We start from the raw sequence: 18,656 nt of genomic DNA, 5'->3' as shown, positions 1-18,656 counted from the left end.
TGTGCCTGACCTCTTTGGGGCCTCGAGGACCACCTACCTAGATATATATAAATATATGTAATTTTTGGATTGTATTTAATGTTTTATATTGCTTGTTAATAAAATTGGCTGCTGTGGCCAAAAAATTTCCAAAGAAAATGGTGTTATGTCCTTATTGGTGGAATGGGGATAAGGAGGGATTGAGCTGGCACGGCAGTTTGGTTAACAGGAAAAGGGTGAGATGAGAACAGAGTCGATGCTCCCCAGTCAAGAAAGGGCTGGAACCCCCCCTAACGGAGTGGGTGGGGTGGAGGCCAACATGACGGGGGGCAGAGCGAGGGGATTGGCCCCTTTTTGAATTCGGGGGAGGAATTAGTTAGTCTGGGGGGAGGAGGGGGTGTTATAAAGGGCAGAGAGCGGGAAAACAAGGCAGTCCGGTGAGACAAAAAGCAGAAGTCCCACCCGCCCGCCCTGGGTTACAGATGGGGGGTTAGGTATTAGTTGGGGGGTTAAGTCAGAGGGAAAAGGAGGTTGGGGAAGGGGAGGATGCTTGGGTTTAAATTGCTTATTGTCACGGTAGCCGTGGCGGGTAGAGGGTCCTCGGGGTTGGTAAAAAGTCTATCGGGAGGTGGAGTCAGGAGTGAGTGACACACCTCGAAAATTGTTGGATGGTGGTTTTGGGTCTAGGCACACTGGGTTGTGGGCTCTTACAAAGTGGTGTCCTTGGGGAGCCCAGGAGAAGATACAAGCCATAAAAGCTGGCTGGCGGTGCCGCCGAGCCTGTGGTGGCGGCTGGCGGTAACGGAATTGTTAAGGGAATATAAGTTTCCTTAATTTTGTGTGCCTGACCTCTTTGGGGCCTCGAGGACCACCTACCTAGATATATATAAATATATGTAATTTTTGGATTGTATTTAATGTTTTATATTGTTTGTTAATAAAATTGGCTGCTGTGGCCAAAAAATTTCCAAAGAAAATGGTGTTATGTCCTTATTGGTGGAATGGGGATAAGGAGGGATTGAGCTGGCACGGCAGTTTGGTTAACAGGAAAAGGGTGAGATGAGAACAGAGTCGATGCTCCCCAGTCATGGTGTGATCATACATAACGCAATACCCAAGGGGAACGGGAAATGAGGGAGAGGGTGAGGAATCCGCTGTAATTTTAGCTATGAGCTCCGCCTATATCACATCTCCCAAGAGTGACAGACGGCCTATTCCAGCCTTGAAACTCAAAGTCAATATAATTGATGCAAAGTGATATCCTTGTGTCTTGTTTCTCCTAACACCACTCCATGACTTTTTCTCAATACTGGGGGTCATTTACTAAGGGCCCGATTCATGTTTTCCCGACGTGTTACCCGAATATTTCCGATTTGCGGCGATTGTAGCTGAATTGCCCCGGGATTTTGGCGCACGCGATCGGATTGTGGCGCATCGGCGCTGGCATGCACGCGACGGAAATGGGGGGCGTGGCCGAACGAAAACCCGACGGATTCGGAAAAACCGCCGCATTTAAGAAAAAAAATGTGTCGCGAAAATTACACTTACCCTCACCAGGTATAGGCCGGTGAATTTCAGGGCATTCCAGCGCGCCTCCGGGGAACTTCAGCGCAGCAGCGCCACCTGATGGACAGCGGAGGAACTACCTTAGTGAATCCCGGAAGGACCCGAATCCACCGCAGAGAACGCGCCGCTGGATCGCGAATGTACCGGGTAAGTAAATCTGCCCCACTGTTGCCAAAACTGAAGCATCCCATCATCTATCATCCTCTTTACTTTAATTTTCTCAGGTGTCAATCATTTTAAAGAAAATTGTGTCCAATCTCCCTTATCTACACCAATTACCGTAAGTTTTACTGTCCTGGCATTACATAAAGAATTAATAGTGAAATAGCAGTAATATATAAGATACCCCGCAAACTAAAGGCTCTTTTCGGGAATTCCTCTCTCCGTAGAATTTGGCACAACCTTCTATAATGGCCACAGCAATTACGGCCAATAATATTGATTCCAATAAATGTCTCAGCCCTTATATCATGTTACCATTGACGCTACAGGATTCCCTTACAAGTGTTATGTTTTGCCAACCAAAAAATGAAATCCTATCATTTATCTCCAGATCAGAGCCTATATATGCTATATGTGAGATTTGTCAAGACCTCCTCTGTGGCGGAGTAGGATGGATGTGCACTGTTATAAGTATTGGCAGTTTTCAGTGGCAGCCTAGGTCTGAAGTGCCTTGGGGGCCCATGGGAACCTAATATGGCCATCACATTTGTATTTCCATGTGTATAAAATAAGGAGAATTTTCTCTAGCCCAGATTTCCTCAGTAAGCCAGTTTTCACAGAACATGTATTGAAGAACCCTTCCAGGACTTTTCAAAGGTCCTTCAAAGGTCCTTAAACTGCAACACTTCAAGAGGTCATACCAACTTTTATGTGAGGACCTAACTACTGTGACTTCCACTGCGCACAAGACTGGGAATTCCAGAAATCCAGAGAAAGGGATTCTGCTGCTCTATTTAATAGTTTGGGAGTGTCGGAAATAGCTGAGCACCTCACTCCGTTACCTGCTGCACTACCATTCACTGTCTTTGTGAGTGGGAGAGATAACTGAGCGCTGTGTTCATCACTTTCCAACACTCCCATACCACTGAATGGAGCGGTGGCACACATGTGTCACCTGACTCTCCACTTTTAATAAAGGGGCCCTCATTCTCTGGAATGCTACAGGTCCTGTTCTCATAATGGGTGAGCAGCAGTCAGACCCCCATCAATCATCTTAAAATCCCCTCTACAGGTATTGCAATCTACTTCAGGCTACTGTACTATATTTTTTATGTTGTATTTTCCTGTACTGCAAGTTCTGCCATGTCTTCCTCTCTGTACCTGTAGTGCAGGCCCTCTACCACCCTCTACCTGCATAACATCTACTTCATGCATTGTACTACTATCTAGCTGTGCCGAGGAGAACTGCTCCTTGTGATATCAAGCTACTTTGTTTCAATTTTGCTTTTATTGTACACTGTTCAATTTCATTTTGTATTAATGACCTTGTAGTGGGTTTACACGGTCAAGTTTCAAAATGTGCAGATGATACTAAGCTGTGTAAAGTAAAGTACTAAGGCAGATAGCATAACATTACAGAGGGATTTGTGGAAGCTTGAGGAGTGGGCAGATAAATGGTTGATGAGGTTTAATGTAGATAAATGTAAAGTTATGAACTTGGTCCATGGAAACAAAAAGTATAATTATGTTCTAAATAGTCAATTACTATTTACTGGATATTGGTGGATGGTAAACTTAATTTTAGTGACCAGAGTCAGGCAGCTGCTGCTAAAGCAAATAAAATTATGGGATGTATTAGAGGAATAGATTCTCATGATAAGGACATAGTTTTGCCCTTATACAAATCCCTGGTCGGACCACACATGGAATATTGTGTACAGTTTTGGGTACCAATGTATAAAAAGAACTGGAATGAGTGCAGAGGAGAGCAACCAAGATTATTAGGGGAATGGAGGAACTAGAATACAATGATAGATACTATACTTGGGGTTATTCAGCTTAGAAAAAAAGACGACTGAGGGGAGACCTCATTACAATGTACAAATGCCTGAACGGACAGTACAAGGATCTCTCCAAAGATCTTTTTATACCTAGGCCTGTGACCAGGACCAGGGGCATCCTCTACGTCTAGAGAAGAGGCAACCTCTACCATTGCCATTGCCAGGGGGCAGAGCCAGTTCTGGCATCACCATAGACAGGGGGCATCCTCTACACCCAGAGGAGAGGGGATTCTACCATCACCAGAGACATGGGTATCCTCTACACCTAGAGGAGAGGAGGTTCTACGATCATCATAGACAGGGGCCATCCTCTACACCTAGAGGAGAGGCGGTTCTACCATCACCATAGACAGGGGGCATCCTCTACACCTAGAGGAGAGGGAATTCTACCATCACCATAGACAGGGGTATCCTCTACACCTAGAGGAGAGGAGGTTCTACCATCACCATAGACAGGGGACATCCTCTACACCTAGAGGAGAGGTGGTTCTACCATAAACATATACAGGGGCATCCTCTACACCTAGATGAGAGGTAGTTCTTCCATCACCATAGACAGTGGGCATCCTCTACACCTAGAGGAGAGGTGGTTCTACCATAAACATAGACAGGGGGCATCCTCTACACCTAGAGGAGAGGTAGTTCTACCATCACCTTAGACAGGGGGCATCCTCTACACCTAGAGGAGAGGAGGTTCTACCATCACCCTAGAGAGGGGGCATCCTCTACACCTAGAGGAGAGGAGGTTCTACCATCACCATAGACAGGGAGCATCCTCTACACCTAGAGGAGAGGAGGTTCTACCATCACCATAGACAGGGGGCATCCTCTACACCTAGAGGAGAGGACGTTCTACCATCACCATAGACAGGGACATCCTCTACACCTAGAGGAGAGGAGGCTCTACCATCACCATAGACAGGGGGAATCCTCTACACCTAGAGGAGAGGAGGTTCTACCATCACCATAGAGAGGGGGCATCCTCTACACCTAGAGGAGAGGAGGTTCTACCATCACCATAGACAGGGGGAATCCTCTACACCTAGAGGAGAGGAGGTTCTACCATCACCATAGACAGGGGGCATCCTCTACACCTAGAGGAGAGGAGGTTCTACCATCACCATAGACAGGGGGCATCCTCTACACCTAGAGGAGAGGAGGTTCTACCATCACCATAGAGAGGGGGCATCCTCTACACCTAGAGGAGAGGAGGTTCTATCATCACCATAGACAGGGGGCATCCTCTACACCTAGAGGAGAGGCGGTTCTACCATCACCATAGAGAGGGGACATCCTCTACACCTAGAGGAGAGGTGGCTCTACCATCACCATAAACAGGGTACATCCTCTACACCTAGAGGAGAGGAGGTTCTACCATCACCATAGACAGGGGGCATCCTCTACACCTAGAGGAGAGGGGATTCTACCATTACCATAGACAGGGGGCATCCTCTACACATAGAGGAAAGGAGGTTCTAACATCACCATAGACACGGGGCATCCTCTACACCTAGAGGAGAGGAGATTCTACCATCACCATAGAAAGAGGCATCCTCTATACCTGGATGAAAGGAGGTTCTACCATTACCATAGACAGGGGACATCCTCTACACCTAGAGAAGAGGTGGCTCTACCATCACCATAGACAGGGGGCATCCTTTACACCTGGAGGAGAGGAGGTTCTACCATCACCATAGACATCCTCTACACCTGGAGGAGAGGTATTTCTACCATCACCATAGACAGGGGGCATCCTCTACACCGAGAGGAGAGGAGGTTCTACCATCACCATAGACAGGGGGCATCCTCTACACCTAGAGGAGAGGAGGTTCTACCATCACCATAGACAGGGGCATCCTCTACACCTGGAGGAGAGGTATTTCTACCATCACCATAGACAGGGGGCATCCTCTACACCTAGAGGAGAGGAGGTTCTACCATCACCATAGACAGGGGCATCCTCTACACCTGGAGGAGAGGTATTTCTACCATCACCATAGACAGGGGGCATCCTCTACACCTAGAGGAGAGGAGGTTCTACCATCACCATAGACAGGGGCATCCTCTACACCTGGAGGAGAGGTATTTCTACCATCACCATAGACAGGGGGCATCCTCTACACCTAGAGGAGAGGGGATTCTACCATTACCATAGACAGGGGGCATCCTCTACACATAGGTTCTAACATCACCATAGACACGGGGCATCCTCTACACCTAGAGGAGAGGAGATTCTACCATCACCATAGAAAGAGGCATCCTCTATACCTAGATGAAAGGAGGTTCTACCATTACCATAGACAGGGGACATCCTCTACACCTAGAGAAGAGGTGGCTTTACCATCACCATAGACAGGGGGCATCCTTTACACCTGGAGGAGAGGAGGTTCTACCATCACCATAGACATCCTCTACACCTGGAGGAGAGGTATTTCTACCATCACCATAGACAGGGGGCATCCTCTACACCGAGAGGAGAGGAGGTTCTACCATCACCATAGACAGGGGGCATCCTCTACACCTAGAGGAGAGGAGGTTCTACCATCACCATAGACAGGGGCATCCTCTACACCTGGAGGAGAGGTATTTCTACCATCACCATAGACAGGGGGCATCCTCTACACCTAGAGGAGAGGAGGTTCTACCATCACCATAGACAGGGGGCATCCTCTACACCTAGAGGGGAGGCGGTTCTACCATCACCATAGACAGGAGGCATCCTCTACACCTAGAGGAGAGGTGGTTCTACCATCACCATAGACAGGGGCCATTCTCTTCACCTAGAGGAGAGGAGGTTCTGCCATCACCATAGACAGGGGGCATCCTCTACACCTAGAGGAGAGGTATTTCTACCATCACCATAGACAGGAGGCATCCTCTACACCGAGAGGAGAGGAGGTTCTACCATCACCATAGACAGGGGGCATCCTCTACACCTAGAGGAGAGGAGGTTCTACCATCACCATAGACAGGGGCATCCTCTACACCTGGAGGAGAGGTATTTCTACCATCACCATAGACAGGGGCATCCTCTACACCGAGAGGAGAGGTATTTCTACCATCACCATACTCTGCGGCAAGAGGAGAGGCAGTTCTACCATTGCCAATAGATGGGGATTCTTTACTGTAAGGGCAGTGAGACCATGAAACTCTCTGCAGGAGCTTGTTATGGCAGACACTATGTACTTTGATGCTATGAAAGTAGCAGATGGAAAAAAGACAGGCATAAACAAGCCAAAACAAACAAAGATAAGATAAATGACCCCCCCCCCCCCCCCCATAGAGGCTAAGATAGGGACATCTGAAGTGATGCCTTGTAGCCTCTGAAATGGCTCATCCCAGGCTAAAGTGACTCCTCTGCTTTGACATTGCAAATGACATTGGAGGAGAATTTATGTTTATATGGAAGAGATTAGAAATAAGAGGGGGGATTCTAGAGAACACATTTCATTCCCTACCTGGTAGTTTAGTGGTGTAATAACTGGTGACAGGTTCCCTTTAAAGTATCAACTTCCCCCTAACTTCAAGACTCCCTTGTAGACTTGCATCATCAACATATAAGAAATAGGATTTGTTTATGTTCCTGGAACACTTCATTCCTACATTTGTAGAATAAATCCACCATAATCATGTCCCCAGTGTTAGGTTAACAAGTTTCCTTGACAAGATATTTAAAAGATGAATTCCCGAGGAGAACTTTAGCGCGCGAAGCCTTCAAGTAGCGATATAATGGTTGTTTTCCACCACTCCTGCCAGATTGAGCTGTCAAATGCTCCTTTATTGGAAATGATATTTGTCTACCCGGATCATATTTGCTTATAGCCTCCAACTCAATTAGCAGCTTTTTTTTTTTATTCCTCTTCTCCATTACTATGACGCTTCTATCCTTTACAGGAAATTGTTCATAAACCGCAGCGTTATGGTGACTGTGAGCCTTGCAGGTTCATTTATCATACACTTAAGTCTGCGCCGGGTGAGCAAACTGTATTAAATGTAGTTGTAAGTGCCCTAACATGCTCTCAAGTGCCGGCATAAAAATGAATGAAAACACCATATGTCATGTATTGAAGATTAAATGCACAATTGCTCTCAATCTAGGACGAGATCCTCCTTTAGGAAAATGTTTGGAGTACATGATAGCATGGGAATAATTTTCTAATAAAACTCCCAGGCACTTGTATGATCAGAAAAGACACTTGTTGTAATCTCATACATAATTCAGCGATCGGTAGAAAATAGAACAATACTCGGAGGTGCTTGGCACATATTCATAGCCATTCACTCGCTCAGTATTTTACTCCAAACAGACAACACAAGAATAGGAAATCTCCGGTGAGAAGACGTGAGATTTTGTTTTCGCTGCCATAACTGGTAAAAAGGATTAAACGCGTCCATCAGACAAAGGGGGATGGGAATTTCAGAGCCACAAAGTTCAATTTCAGAAAAACTAAAAAAAAAACCTTCATCACTACTTTATTATAAAGAAAGAAGGGCCTAATGGGTAGAATGCGAGAAATAACATAATCGCAGCAAAGCCGCGTAGAGGATCAGACCTAGATATCGACTGTGGGAAGCGAGGGATTTATTATTTTTTCCTCCAGCCTAATTAAAGTTGCAAGACGGTGCAGAATATTTTCCACCAGAGAGACCCCCGACATTGAGGGACAATCCCACAGTGTAGGATCACATTCAGTATCGGGATCAGGATAAAACAAGAGGCATTTGCTGCATGTTATATTAGTAACAAGAGTTAATAAAGTTTTGATGTAATAGGAAATTTATACATTTATCTTCATTTCTTAATCTAAAGTACAGTTTTCAAGTTTTTTTGGACACCTATACAATGAGGACATGGATGTGTTAAAGATTTATATGTTTTCTCTGTGTTTGAGTGGGTTTCTTCTGGGTCCTCCGGTTTCCTCCCACACTCCAAAAGATACTGGTAAGTTGATTAGATTGTGAGCCTCATTGGGAACAGGGACTGATTTGGCAAGCTCTGTGCAGCGCTGCGTAATCTGTGTGCACTATATAAATAAAGGATTATTATTATTAAACGATGACTTGTTCTAAAAATGAATGGGTGAACCGAAAATTGTGCCAAAATTTTGACATTTTTCCTTTTAAGCATTGTAAATTGGTCTAGACAGTCTTAAATTATGCCATATTTATCATCCAGCATCAGACATTTTGATATATATGGTGCAGTATTTGCAGGTGTTCAGCTGCTAGCAGAGGCTTTACCTTGTCCCCGAAGGCTGCTCTCCATTTCCCACGGTTCCTGGTAACCATGGGAAACCGTTTTGAACAGCTAGAGATGACAGGATGCTTGTTGGGAGGGGCATTAGTAGAGGAGTGCAAGAAAATAGGACCTTGAGTGATCTCACAAGCATGTGACTCATCACATGCTTCAGGTTGTCTAATTACCAACATTTCGTCCTGATTTATGCAAAAGGCTTAGTGTTCTGGCAAAGGACCTTGAGTGATGTCACAAGCATATGACTCATATACTGCTTCAAGTATATAAAAATGCTTTCCTGATTCATATGAATATCAGGTAATGCCGCCCACTTCAGGTATAGCTGAATATGATTTTATAAGAAGTCATGATACATATAACAGCAAGTATCTACAGCTAGGAAGAAGCCAGTAGCATGATACACGCATCATTGTCAAAGGCTCCCTCCAGCTGTGCTAAAACTATTTTTTTAATACATTAATTACAAATCCAATTGACATCAATGTAAATCTGTTATGTTCGGTTAGGCAGTCATGCAGTTTATGCAGGCTTTTTTGATGGAAAAAATAACAGTGCCTGCAGTAATTTTTCTGTTTGAAAAAAATGCATGCATAACGCAATAAAAAAGCATGCATAACGCATAAAATTTACATTGATGTCAATGTGATTTTTAATTGATAAGTTAAACCTCCATTCTTTATGCACTTTGAATGGTAGATTGTGGAAACCTCGCCCTTTCTAACTTTTAGACACTTTCAGTTAAAGGTAACCTATCAGCAGAAATTGACCTAATTAACCAATACCAGTAGGTTGTCAAGCAGACCAGGTATATAATGTGCTGTGCACCTGTGTGACATCACATGACCAGGGATATAACGTGCCGTGCACCTGTGTGACATCACATGACCAGGGATATAACGAGCCGTGCACCTGTGTGACATCACATGACCAGGGATATAATGAGCCGTGCACCTGTGTGACATCACATGACCAGGGATATCCTGTGCTGTGCACCTGTGTGATATCACATGACCAGAGATATAATGAGCCGTGCACCTGCGTGACATCACATGACCAGGGATATAACGAGCCGTGCACCTGTGTGACATCACATGACCAGGGATATAACGAGCCATTTACCTGTGTGACATTATATAACCAGGGATATATATCGAGCAATAGACCTGTGTCATATCATAATACCAGGGAAATAACAAGCCCTGCACTTGTGTGACATCACATGACCAGGGGTCGCTTTTTTTATCCACAGGAAGTAAACAATGAAGCTTCCTGTTTAATGACAGTAAGCTGCAATCTTAAAAAAATGAGGAATTGTTAGGGAAAGTAGAAAATTGTGTAAAGTTTCATTACGCAAACAACGTCAATCTTTTGCTGAATTTGGAAAGACCCCTGTGCTGTGCACCTGTGTGATATCGCATGACCAGAGATATAATGAGCCGTGCACCTGCGTGACATCACATGACCAGGGATATAAAGAGCCGTGCACCTGTGTGACATCACATGACCAGGGATATAACGAGCTGTGCAACTGTGTGATATCATATGACCAAGGATATAACGAGCCATTCACCTGTGTGACATGAGGAATTGTTAGGGAAAGTAGAAAATTGTGTAAAGTTTCATTACGCAAACAACGTCAATCTTTTGCTGAATTTGGAAAGACCCCTTTAAGGCGTTAAAAACAGAAAGGTAACTAAACCACCAATAAATTATCCTCCCCTCCTCATTGCTGTTAGAATTTGGTTAGTCACCTGTATTAGAGAATAATAGCGGCCAATGATATTTCCCATTTGGCTAATAAGTATTTTCTTATAATTGTTTGAGCTATGTAGTCAGATTCACTTTCATATGAGCTCTTAATCATGTTGTATATTAAAATGAAATAAAAAAGTGAGAAAGAAAAAGCACAAAGAGCAATTATTCCTCTGGAGTGGTAGAAGTCGGCTCTCTTCATGGAGACGGTCACATTACAAAGGAATTGTCTCTTTATATGAAGTTCTTTGTAAGACGTGAAATGGCGGCTTAGTGTAAGGAATCAGTCAGTCTCTCCAGGATGAATCCTCTAATCTCCTTCCCTTAACTCTCTTAGGAAAAATATCGCTCTATTTTCGGCACATTAAATGCTATTCCAGGTACCAGAATAAATGAGAAAATGATTGAAAAGTTAATTACAAATTTTACACCAGACACATAGAAAGAGAAAAGGGAGCGCGACTAAAGGAGCAATTAATTTTTCATTTCAAACCTTCTTTCTTTTAATGTCTGATGGACGGAAAATGTATTTCATTGCATCGGCCTCTTAATATCCCGGGGCTTTTCGTCCCTGAAACAATAGCCGCCACAATTTTACGTTTCTCCTTTGAATATTTATGGGTAACTGATGCTAGAGGAGTCACTGGATTATTTTGTGGAGCTCTATGTAATTCTTAATGTAATTATTTATTACGCAGCGCTGCACAGAGCTTTCCAAATCGGTCCCTGTCCCCATGGGGTTCACAATCTAATCAACCTATCAGTATATTTTGGAGTGTGGGAGGAAACTGGAGGACCCGGAGGAAACCCACGCAAACACAGAGAGAACATACAAACTCTTTGCAGATGTTGACCCTGGGACATAAACCCAGGTCCCCAGTGCTGCAAGGGTGTAATGCTAACCACTGAGCCACCGTGTCGCCCCAACAATGGTGGGTTTGATTGATCAGATCACTTACAATGTGGTTGAGTGTCTGTTTGGATTTACCTTCGGGCTCTTGAAGAAAGCTAGGAAAGATCTAAGAAATTGCCATTCCGATACAAGGTGGAAATTTATAGTGGGTTTATAGGAAATTCATTTTTTTCTCTTTAACCCCTTTTTTTCTTTTTTTTTTGTACTAAAATGTCACCCTGTGCACAATACCCTTTTACTATCACTCTTTAGAGACAATGCAGATCGCAGCAGATTATCGCCTTAGGGTATCTACACAAAATCAGGGTTGTCATGTAAAAAAGCATATAAATCCTCACAAATATGGGTGTATTTCAGTGAAATTTGGGTTATTTTGTGGCCCTTCAAGGAGATGTCTGAAAATATCATCTACCGGGTAGAATACAATCCCCTTATAGTCACCCGTATTGTACAAGCTCTGGTAAACTTTCCACTTCTGTTTTTAGGATCTGTGGGTCACATGACTGCTGCTTTTTGGGGCTTCCAATGATATCCCATTTTCTGTGGAGCACGAACCTATGCTCTTTACTGAATGACCACCACTCCCTGCAGGACACAGGTCACAAAAGACCCAAAAGTGGCTGCCGATTCACGGTTCATAAAGATAGAATTAAAAAGTTTACCAGTATAAGTACAGGTGACTCAGGAGATTGTATTTACACTTGTAACCTTGCTGATTCTGGTTAACTCCTTCCATTCTCTGCATTGTGGTGTTAAAGGGAACCTGACATCAGAAATTAGCCTAATAAACCCCTACCAGTATGTTGTCATGCAGCTGAGCAGCTTCTAGATGATGTTTCTTTCATGGCCCTTGGTGGTGGCATCATCCAGAAGATCAACTTTGAAGTAAGATGTAAATTGGTTTTATGAAGTCAAGGAGGCGGAGATTTTAACACGGAAGTCAAGCTTTTCCTACCTTAGAAAGCCCCTGTCACTGTAATTGATGGTCCTGCATCCATGGACATATCCTCAACTCCGGTGCATGATGTCAATCACATAGTAGGAGGTGTTCTGAGGAAGGAAAAGTTTGACTTCAATGTTAAACTCTCCGCCTTCCTGACTTTATACATCTAACTACAAAGTTGATTTTCTGGATGATGCCACCAAGCTGGGCCATGAAAGAAACATGATCTAAAAGCTGTTCAACTGATTGACAACATACTGATAGTGCTTTATTAGACCAATTTCTGATGACAGGTTCCCTTTAACCTCATTTTTTAAACTTTGAAATGAAATCATTGCCAGGAAAATTCTGCATGGAATCTCCATCAATACCAAATTATGTTTTTGGATTTCATGCTGATTTTCACTTGCCCATAGATGTCATGTAAATGTCATGATGTAATGGAGCTATTTAGACATTGCTGACCATTATACATGTAAGTATCTTACCTACGTGCCGAGGATCCACCTATTTTAAGCTTTCTTTGTGCTTGTAATATCCCCTTCATGCAGTTAATAACTAATGGGACCCTGAAGAGGACACCTAGATTTGTCCTAGTTGCCACCGGCCTCCTGAAAAATAGAAAAAAGTGAGAGATTACTGTAGTGAGCCATCCAACACTAACTTATCCCTAACATAACTAACAAGTTCAGACTTTACATGAGATCAAATAAAATAGAAGTAATGACAATAAATATGGTACATTTAAAAACATCTGAATCTTTAGGTATCCAAAAAATACGATAATAACCATCTCTTGCAAGTCTTTAAAAATCCCCTAACCCCATGACAAACCCCTTCACCCTTTGTGCAGGCCTCATCCCCAAATTTGTCAGTTCTTCCTTATCGATTTTGTTTAGTTATACAGCATTAAAGTTAAAGTTAATACAGGTAGTTACGTACAAGATAGGTTCTGTAGGTTTGTTTTTAACCCCTTAAGGACGGAGGGTTTTCCGGCTCATTTCTCGCTCTCCAACTTCAAAAATCCATAACTTTTTCATTTTTACGTGTACAGACCTGTGTGAGGGCTTATTTTGTGTGTAACAAATTTTACTTTCCCGTAATGTTATTTATTTTAACATGCCGTGTACTGCGAAGCTGAAAAAAAATTCCAAATGTGGAAAAATTGAAAAAAAACCGCACGTGCGTCACGTTCTTGTGGGCTCAGTTTTTACGACTTTCACTCTTCGCTCCAAATAACACGCCTACTTTATTCTTTGGTTCGGTGCGATCGCGGTGATACCAAATTTATATAGGTTTTATTGTGTTTTAATACATTTTCAAAAATTAAACGAATGTGTACAAAAAAGAAAAAAAAATTTTTGCCATCTTCTGACGCTAATAACTTTTTCATACTTTGGCGCACGGAAATGTGTGAGGGGTCATTTTTTGCGAAATGAGGCGACGTTTTCATTGCTACCATTTTGAGGTCTGTGCGACATTTTGATCATTTTTTATTTCATTTTTTATGTTATGTAAAAAGGTGTAAAAGTCGCATTTCGGACATTTGGGCGCCATTTCCCGCCTCGGAGGTCACCGCCGGCCGTAACCGTTTTTATATTTTGATAGATCGGGCATTTTGGGACGCGGCGATACCTAATATGTCTGTGATTTTTACTGTTTGTTATGTTTTATATCCGTTCTAGGGAAAGGGGGGTGATTTGAACTTTTAATATTTTATTAATTTTTTTTATTTTTTAAACTTTTTTTTTTCTTTTTTTTTTCACTATTTTTTAGACCATCTAGGGTACAATAACCCTAGATGATCAGATCGCTCCTACCATATACTGCAATACTACAGTATTGCAATATATGGCGTTTTTGCAGGTCTTACATTACAATGAGCCACTGGCTCATTGTAACGAACCTGCATAAACCATGTAGCCTCGTGTCAAGAGAAGACCCGAGGCTACCATGGTAACCGATCGCCGCCCCCCGATGACGTTCGGGGGCGTGGCGATCGAAAAAAAGATGGCGGCGCCCGCGCGCCGCCGTCTTTTAAACGCCGCCCGCGACTTTGCGGGCGGCGTTTAGAGGGTTAATAGCCGCGATCGGTGCAAGCACCGACCGCGGTTATTAGCGGTGGGGGTTTTGTGCAAAATGCAAAAACCCCCACCTCTGTATGAAGAGGACTCAGCCCGTGAGCCCTCTTCATACTTCCCTTATACCTCTGCGCCGTAGAGCTACGGCGCAGAGCGTTAAGGGGTTAAAGGTGTATTCCGGGAATATTAGCGTCCGACACAAAAAGCCTTGATGCTATAAATAAATGAATATAACAAAACTCAATGTCATCTGTCACAAAATGAAGCTTAAATAGTTTGATTTTATGATTCACAAAATTTTATGACCTCTATAAAGCATGCAGAGTTATCACCAAGATGGCCACCACTGGAAACTACAAGTCCCATGATCCTTTAGTTCTCAGTAACTCCTCCTCCCTCTTATGCTCTGCCCCCACTGATGATCTAACAGGTTTTCTTGCTCTGTTACCATAGTAATGATGTGTATCTGCCATCACAAAAAAAACACCGGCCATACTGTCTGCACTGCAAAAAACCGATTACAGCCAAACTTAGTGGTGATCACATGACCTGCCCAGGCAGGCGCAGGACATGTGATGTGGACATGTGACCAGCGGCCATCTTCTGTCCTGTGTCTTCTCCGCGCGGAGGAAATTAACGGACTGATTAAAGGGCCAGTAGCATCTTAATTCTTCATGATAGTCTATGTAAACAGCATTTTTCTGCTAAGGGTAGCTAAATTTTAAATAAAAACTAATTACATATTAGTTTATATTTTAAGGAACCATTTGTATATCAATTATGCTGATTCCTGGAATACCCCTTTAAGTTGAATTTGTACTTAAGTCGGAACTGTATATTTTATAATTGTAACCCCAGCCAGAATCTTTTTGGTCTCTGTGACAATTGGATTTTAAAAATGTTGTATTGTCATAAGAACCAGGATTAACAATAAAGCTTCCTTACAGACACCTGTGATAACTGTTACAGCTGATCATTGTAGCCTAGGACTAAAGTACAGTAAATTATCAACATCCAGAGGTCCGTTTGTAACTAGGGATCGTCTGTAAGTTGGGTGTTCTTAAGAAGGGGACCGCTTGTAAAAAATGACTTTGAAGTATTAGTATTAGCTGGACATTGATGAGAATCAAACTAATGTAGAAATCTTGGAATAACTCAGTTGTAATATTTATTGTCATCAGTTTAATGATAACTCTGCAGCCAAATGTTGATCGGTCACAGAACAAGTGCATGTTTGGATTAGCATTACTATTGTTCTGTTTTGAAATAATAAAAATATGATAATTTGATTGACAAAACACTACATTTGGAAAAAAATTGTTATTTGTAAAACAAGGGCTCATTTATCCAAGTCGATAAAAGGGAAAAAAATTATCTGGGTATTAAGGTCACTAAAGATCTAGTCATTACGGGGCTCCTATAAAGTTTCTTGCAAAAAACACGGCACTCGTGGTGTGAACAGATTCTTAGATGTGAAAAGTAAAGGGTGGGTTTTTTTTGACAATTATTCTGAAAATTGGGAACAGCAGAAACCAAAAAAGCTGAAAATGAACAGTAATAAAATGTATTCATTTGCAAATGAAAACAAGGAGATGACAATTTTCTTTATTTTTACTGTAACATACAATGTGTTAAAGATGGGAAGTTTGGAGTCGGTGAGCCAAAATTCCAATACCGTCTCCTCAAGTGCTAAAGATAACTAATAATAATAAAAATATTAATAATAATAAATGATAATAATTCTTTATTCATATAGTGCACACAGATTACACAGCGCTGCACAGAGTTTGCCAAATCAGTCCCTGTCCCCATGGGCCTCACAATCTAATCAGCCTACCAGTATGTTTTGGAGGAAACTGGAGGAAACCGGAGGACCCGGAGGAAACACACAAACATGGAGAGAATATACAAACGCTTTGCATAATTTAAATCGCAGCAATGCCCCCCATTGCCGCCATCTTGAATTCGATCTTGCTCCCGGTTGAGGTCATCCGGTTACAGTGCTTGTCTATGCTAGACTTCCAGGCCTGTCATTCAGCCTCTGGCAGACACTTAGGGATCACTGGCAAAACTGCCATACACTGCAATACTGCAGTAATACAGTATATTGTAGAAACAATCAGACCCCCAAAGGTTAAAGTACGTTTGGTGGGGGGGCAGGGCGGGAAACGGGTTGTCTAAAAAAATTGTAAAAAAAAGTAAAAAAAAAAAAAAAAAAAACACATTTATCACCCATCTTTTCCTAGAACTGATCTAAAAATAAACAAAAAATCATAAACATGTTAGGTTTCCCCATCCTCTAGTCTATAAAACTGGTTATTCTCAGCGATTAACCTCTTAATGAAATATAGCGCCCAAATGCGTGAAGCATTTTGCAGCTTATAAAAATTTCTATAAAAAGTGATCAAGAGGTCATACAAACCGCAAAATGGCAGCAATGAAAATGTCATCTCCCAGAAAAAATTACACCTTACACAGCTCCGTACACCAAAGTATGAAACGTTATTGGCATCAGAACATAAGAGTCCACAAGAAAATTTGACATGTGCATTGAATTCTGCAATTTCAACACATTTTTTCCCCCTTTTTTTTTAGTCAATGGCATGAAATAGTAAATACCTCCACTACAAAGTATAATGTGCTACACAGAAAACAAGCCCTAAAACAGTTTACTCAAAACGTGGAAAAACAAAAAAGGTGATAATGTCAACTTTCATTCATAGTATCATTGTAAATAAGGATAGAATCAGTCTATCAAGTCCAACCTATAATTTATACTGTGTTGATCCAAAAGAAGGCAAAAACTCTGCAAGGTTGATGCCAATTGGCCCAAATCGGAGAAAAAAATTCTCGCTGGATCAACAGAAACTACTTACAAAAAGTTTTATTCCCATACAATGTGATATTATTGCTCTCCATTGCTCTTCAAAAAATTTGACTAAGTCATGAATAGTCAATATATCAGGTGGGTTCTCCGGGTTATACAGCTTCCTCCACTGCCCCAAACTTGTACAACAAAATAGGGCACCAGATAAGTCATGTCTTATGTTAGACACATATCGATTTCTGGGTGGAGGATCACTTTAACCCTTGCCCTTTGTAGACCTACAATTTGATTTAAAGGGAACTTGTCACCAGGAGAGCCATTTTTAGCACTCCCCCAGTTCCCACAGAGCATAGTACATATGCTGCCAAAGTGTTTTTGTATTAAAAATTGGTTTTACAGAAAAAAAGATATGTTATATTGTACCTTTCATTAGCATCTACTGTGTGACTAGGCAGTTGCCTTTTGGGAGGGTCTGGAAAGGAGAAGTTCCCTCCCACCCTTGGGGAACAGCTACTCCATGTGACCTTTTCAAATATATGAAAACACCCATCACTGGGCTTAGCGACGCCCCCTGCTCCTCTACAGCCAATCCCGAGTGAGGGGAGTTATTCATATATTTGAAAAGATCACGTTTCCCAAGGGTGGGGGGAACTGCTCCTTTCCAGCCCCTCCCAATTGGCAACTGCCTAGTCACACAGCAGATGCTAATGAAAGGTACAATATAACATATCTTTTTTTCTGTAAAACCTATTTCTTATACAAAAACACTTTGGCAGAGTATGTACTATGCTCTGTGGGGACTGGGGGAGTGCTAAAAATGGGTCTCCTGGTGACAGGTTCCCTTTAAGATCAAAAACTAATTTGCAGCCACCCATTACACTGATCATGACTAAGACGAACAAGCGTTGAAACGCGTCAATCTTTTAAGCTGTAACTGCATGTTGTTCCAGAGATGTGAATAAAGAGGAAGAAATGTATTTAAACCAAACCTGGTGGCTTCATGTGAGTGCCCAGATTCCTTGTACCTTTTGCTGTTTTGGGACACGGCGGTGGTCTATCCTTTTTCGTGCACCAAGGCTGATACCACAGGACTGTGGACCATTACACTGTGGGATGAGCTGAACACGCACCTGTAGGGTGCTATCTGCACATGTTTTTCATTACACGTGTAGTATGGATGAATGGAGATGGTAATGTCTATCCAGCTGTGTAGCCTTAGGCTGGGTTCACATCACGTTTTTTGCCTTTAAAAATTCTTGCGTTTAAAAATTTATAAAAACTGATGCATTTTGTGTCATCCGTCTACGTTCATTTTACGTATGCATCGCATATGTC

General features: G+C 42.4%; 1 protein-coding gene across 2 annotated transcripts in view; it reads right to left on the bottom strand.

Moving 5' to 3' along the window:
* CNGB3 (cyclic nucleotide gated channel subunit beta 3) overlaps nt 1-18,656 on the bottom strand; it is a 121,126-nt gene that overhangs the window by 76,463 nt on the left and 26,007 nt on the right. For both annotated transcript variants that reach the window (XM_072151582.1, XM_072151584.1), the window contains exon 4: nt 12,902-13,024. In XM_072151582.1, the coding sequence (XP_072007683.1) occupies nt 12,902-13,024 (123 nt within the window). The remainder of the gene's footprint in view (nt 1-12,901; nt 13,025-18,656) is intronic.

This window comes from Engystomops pustulosus, chromosome 5 (genome assembly GCF_040894005.1).
Source record: "Engystomops pustulosus chromosome 5, aEngPut4.maternal, whole genome shotgun sequence".
NCBI classification, from domain to species: domain Eukaryota; kingdom Metazoa; phylum Chordata; class Amphibia; order Anura; family Leptodactylidae; genus Engystomops; species Engystomops pustulosus.
Note: the sequence above shows the minus strand (reverse complement) of the source record. Positions and strands in the feature narration are given on the sequence as shown.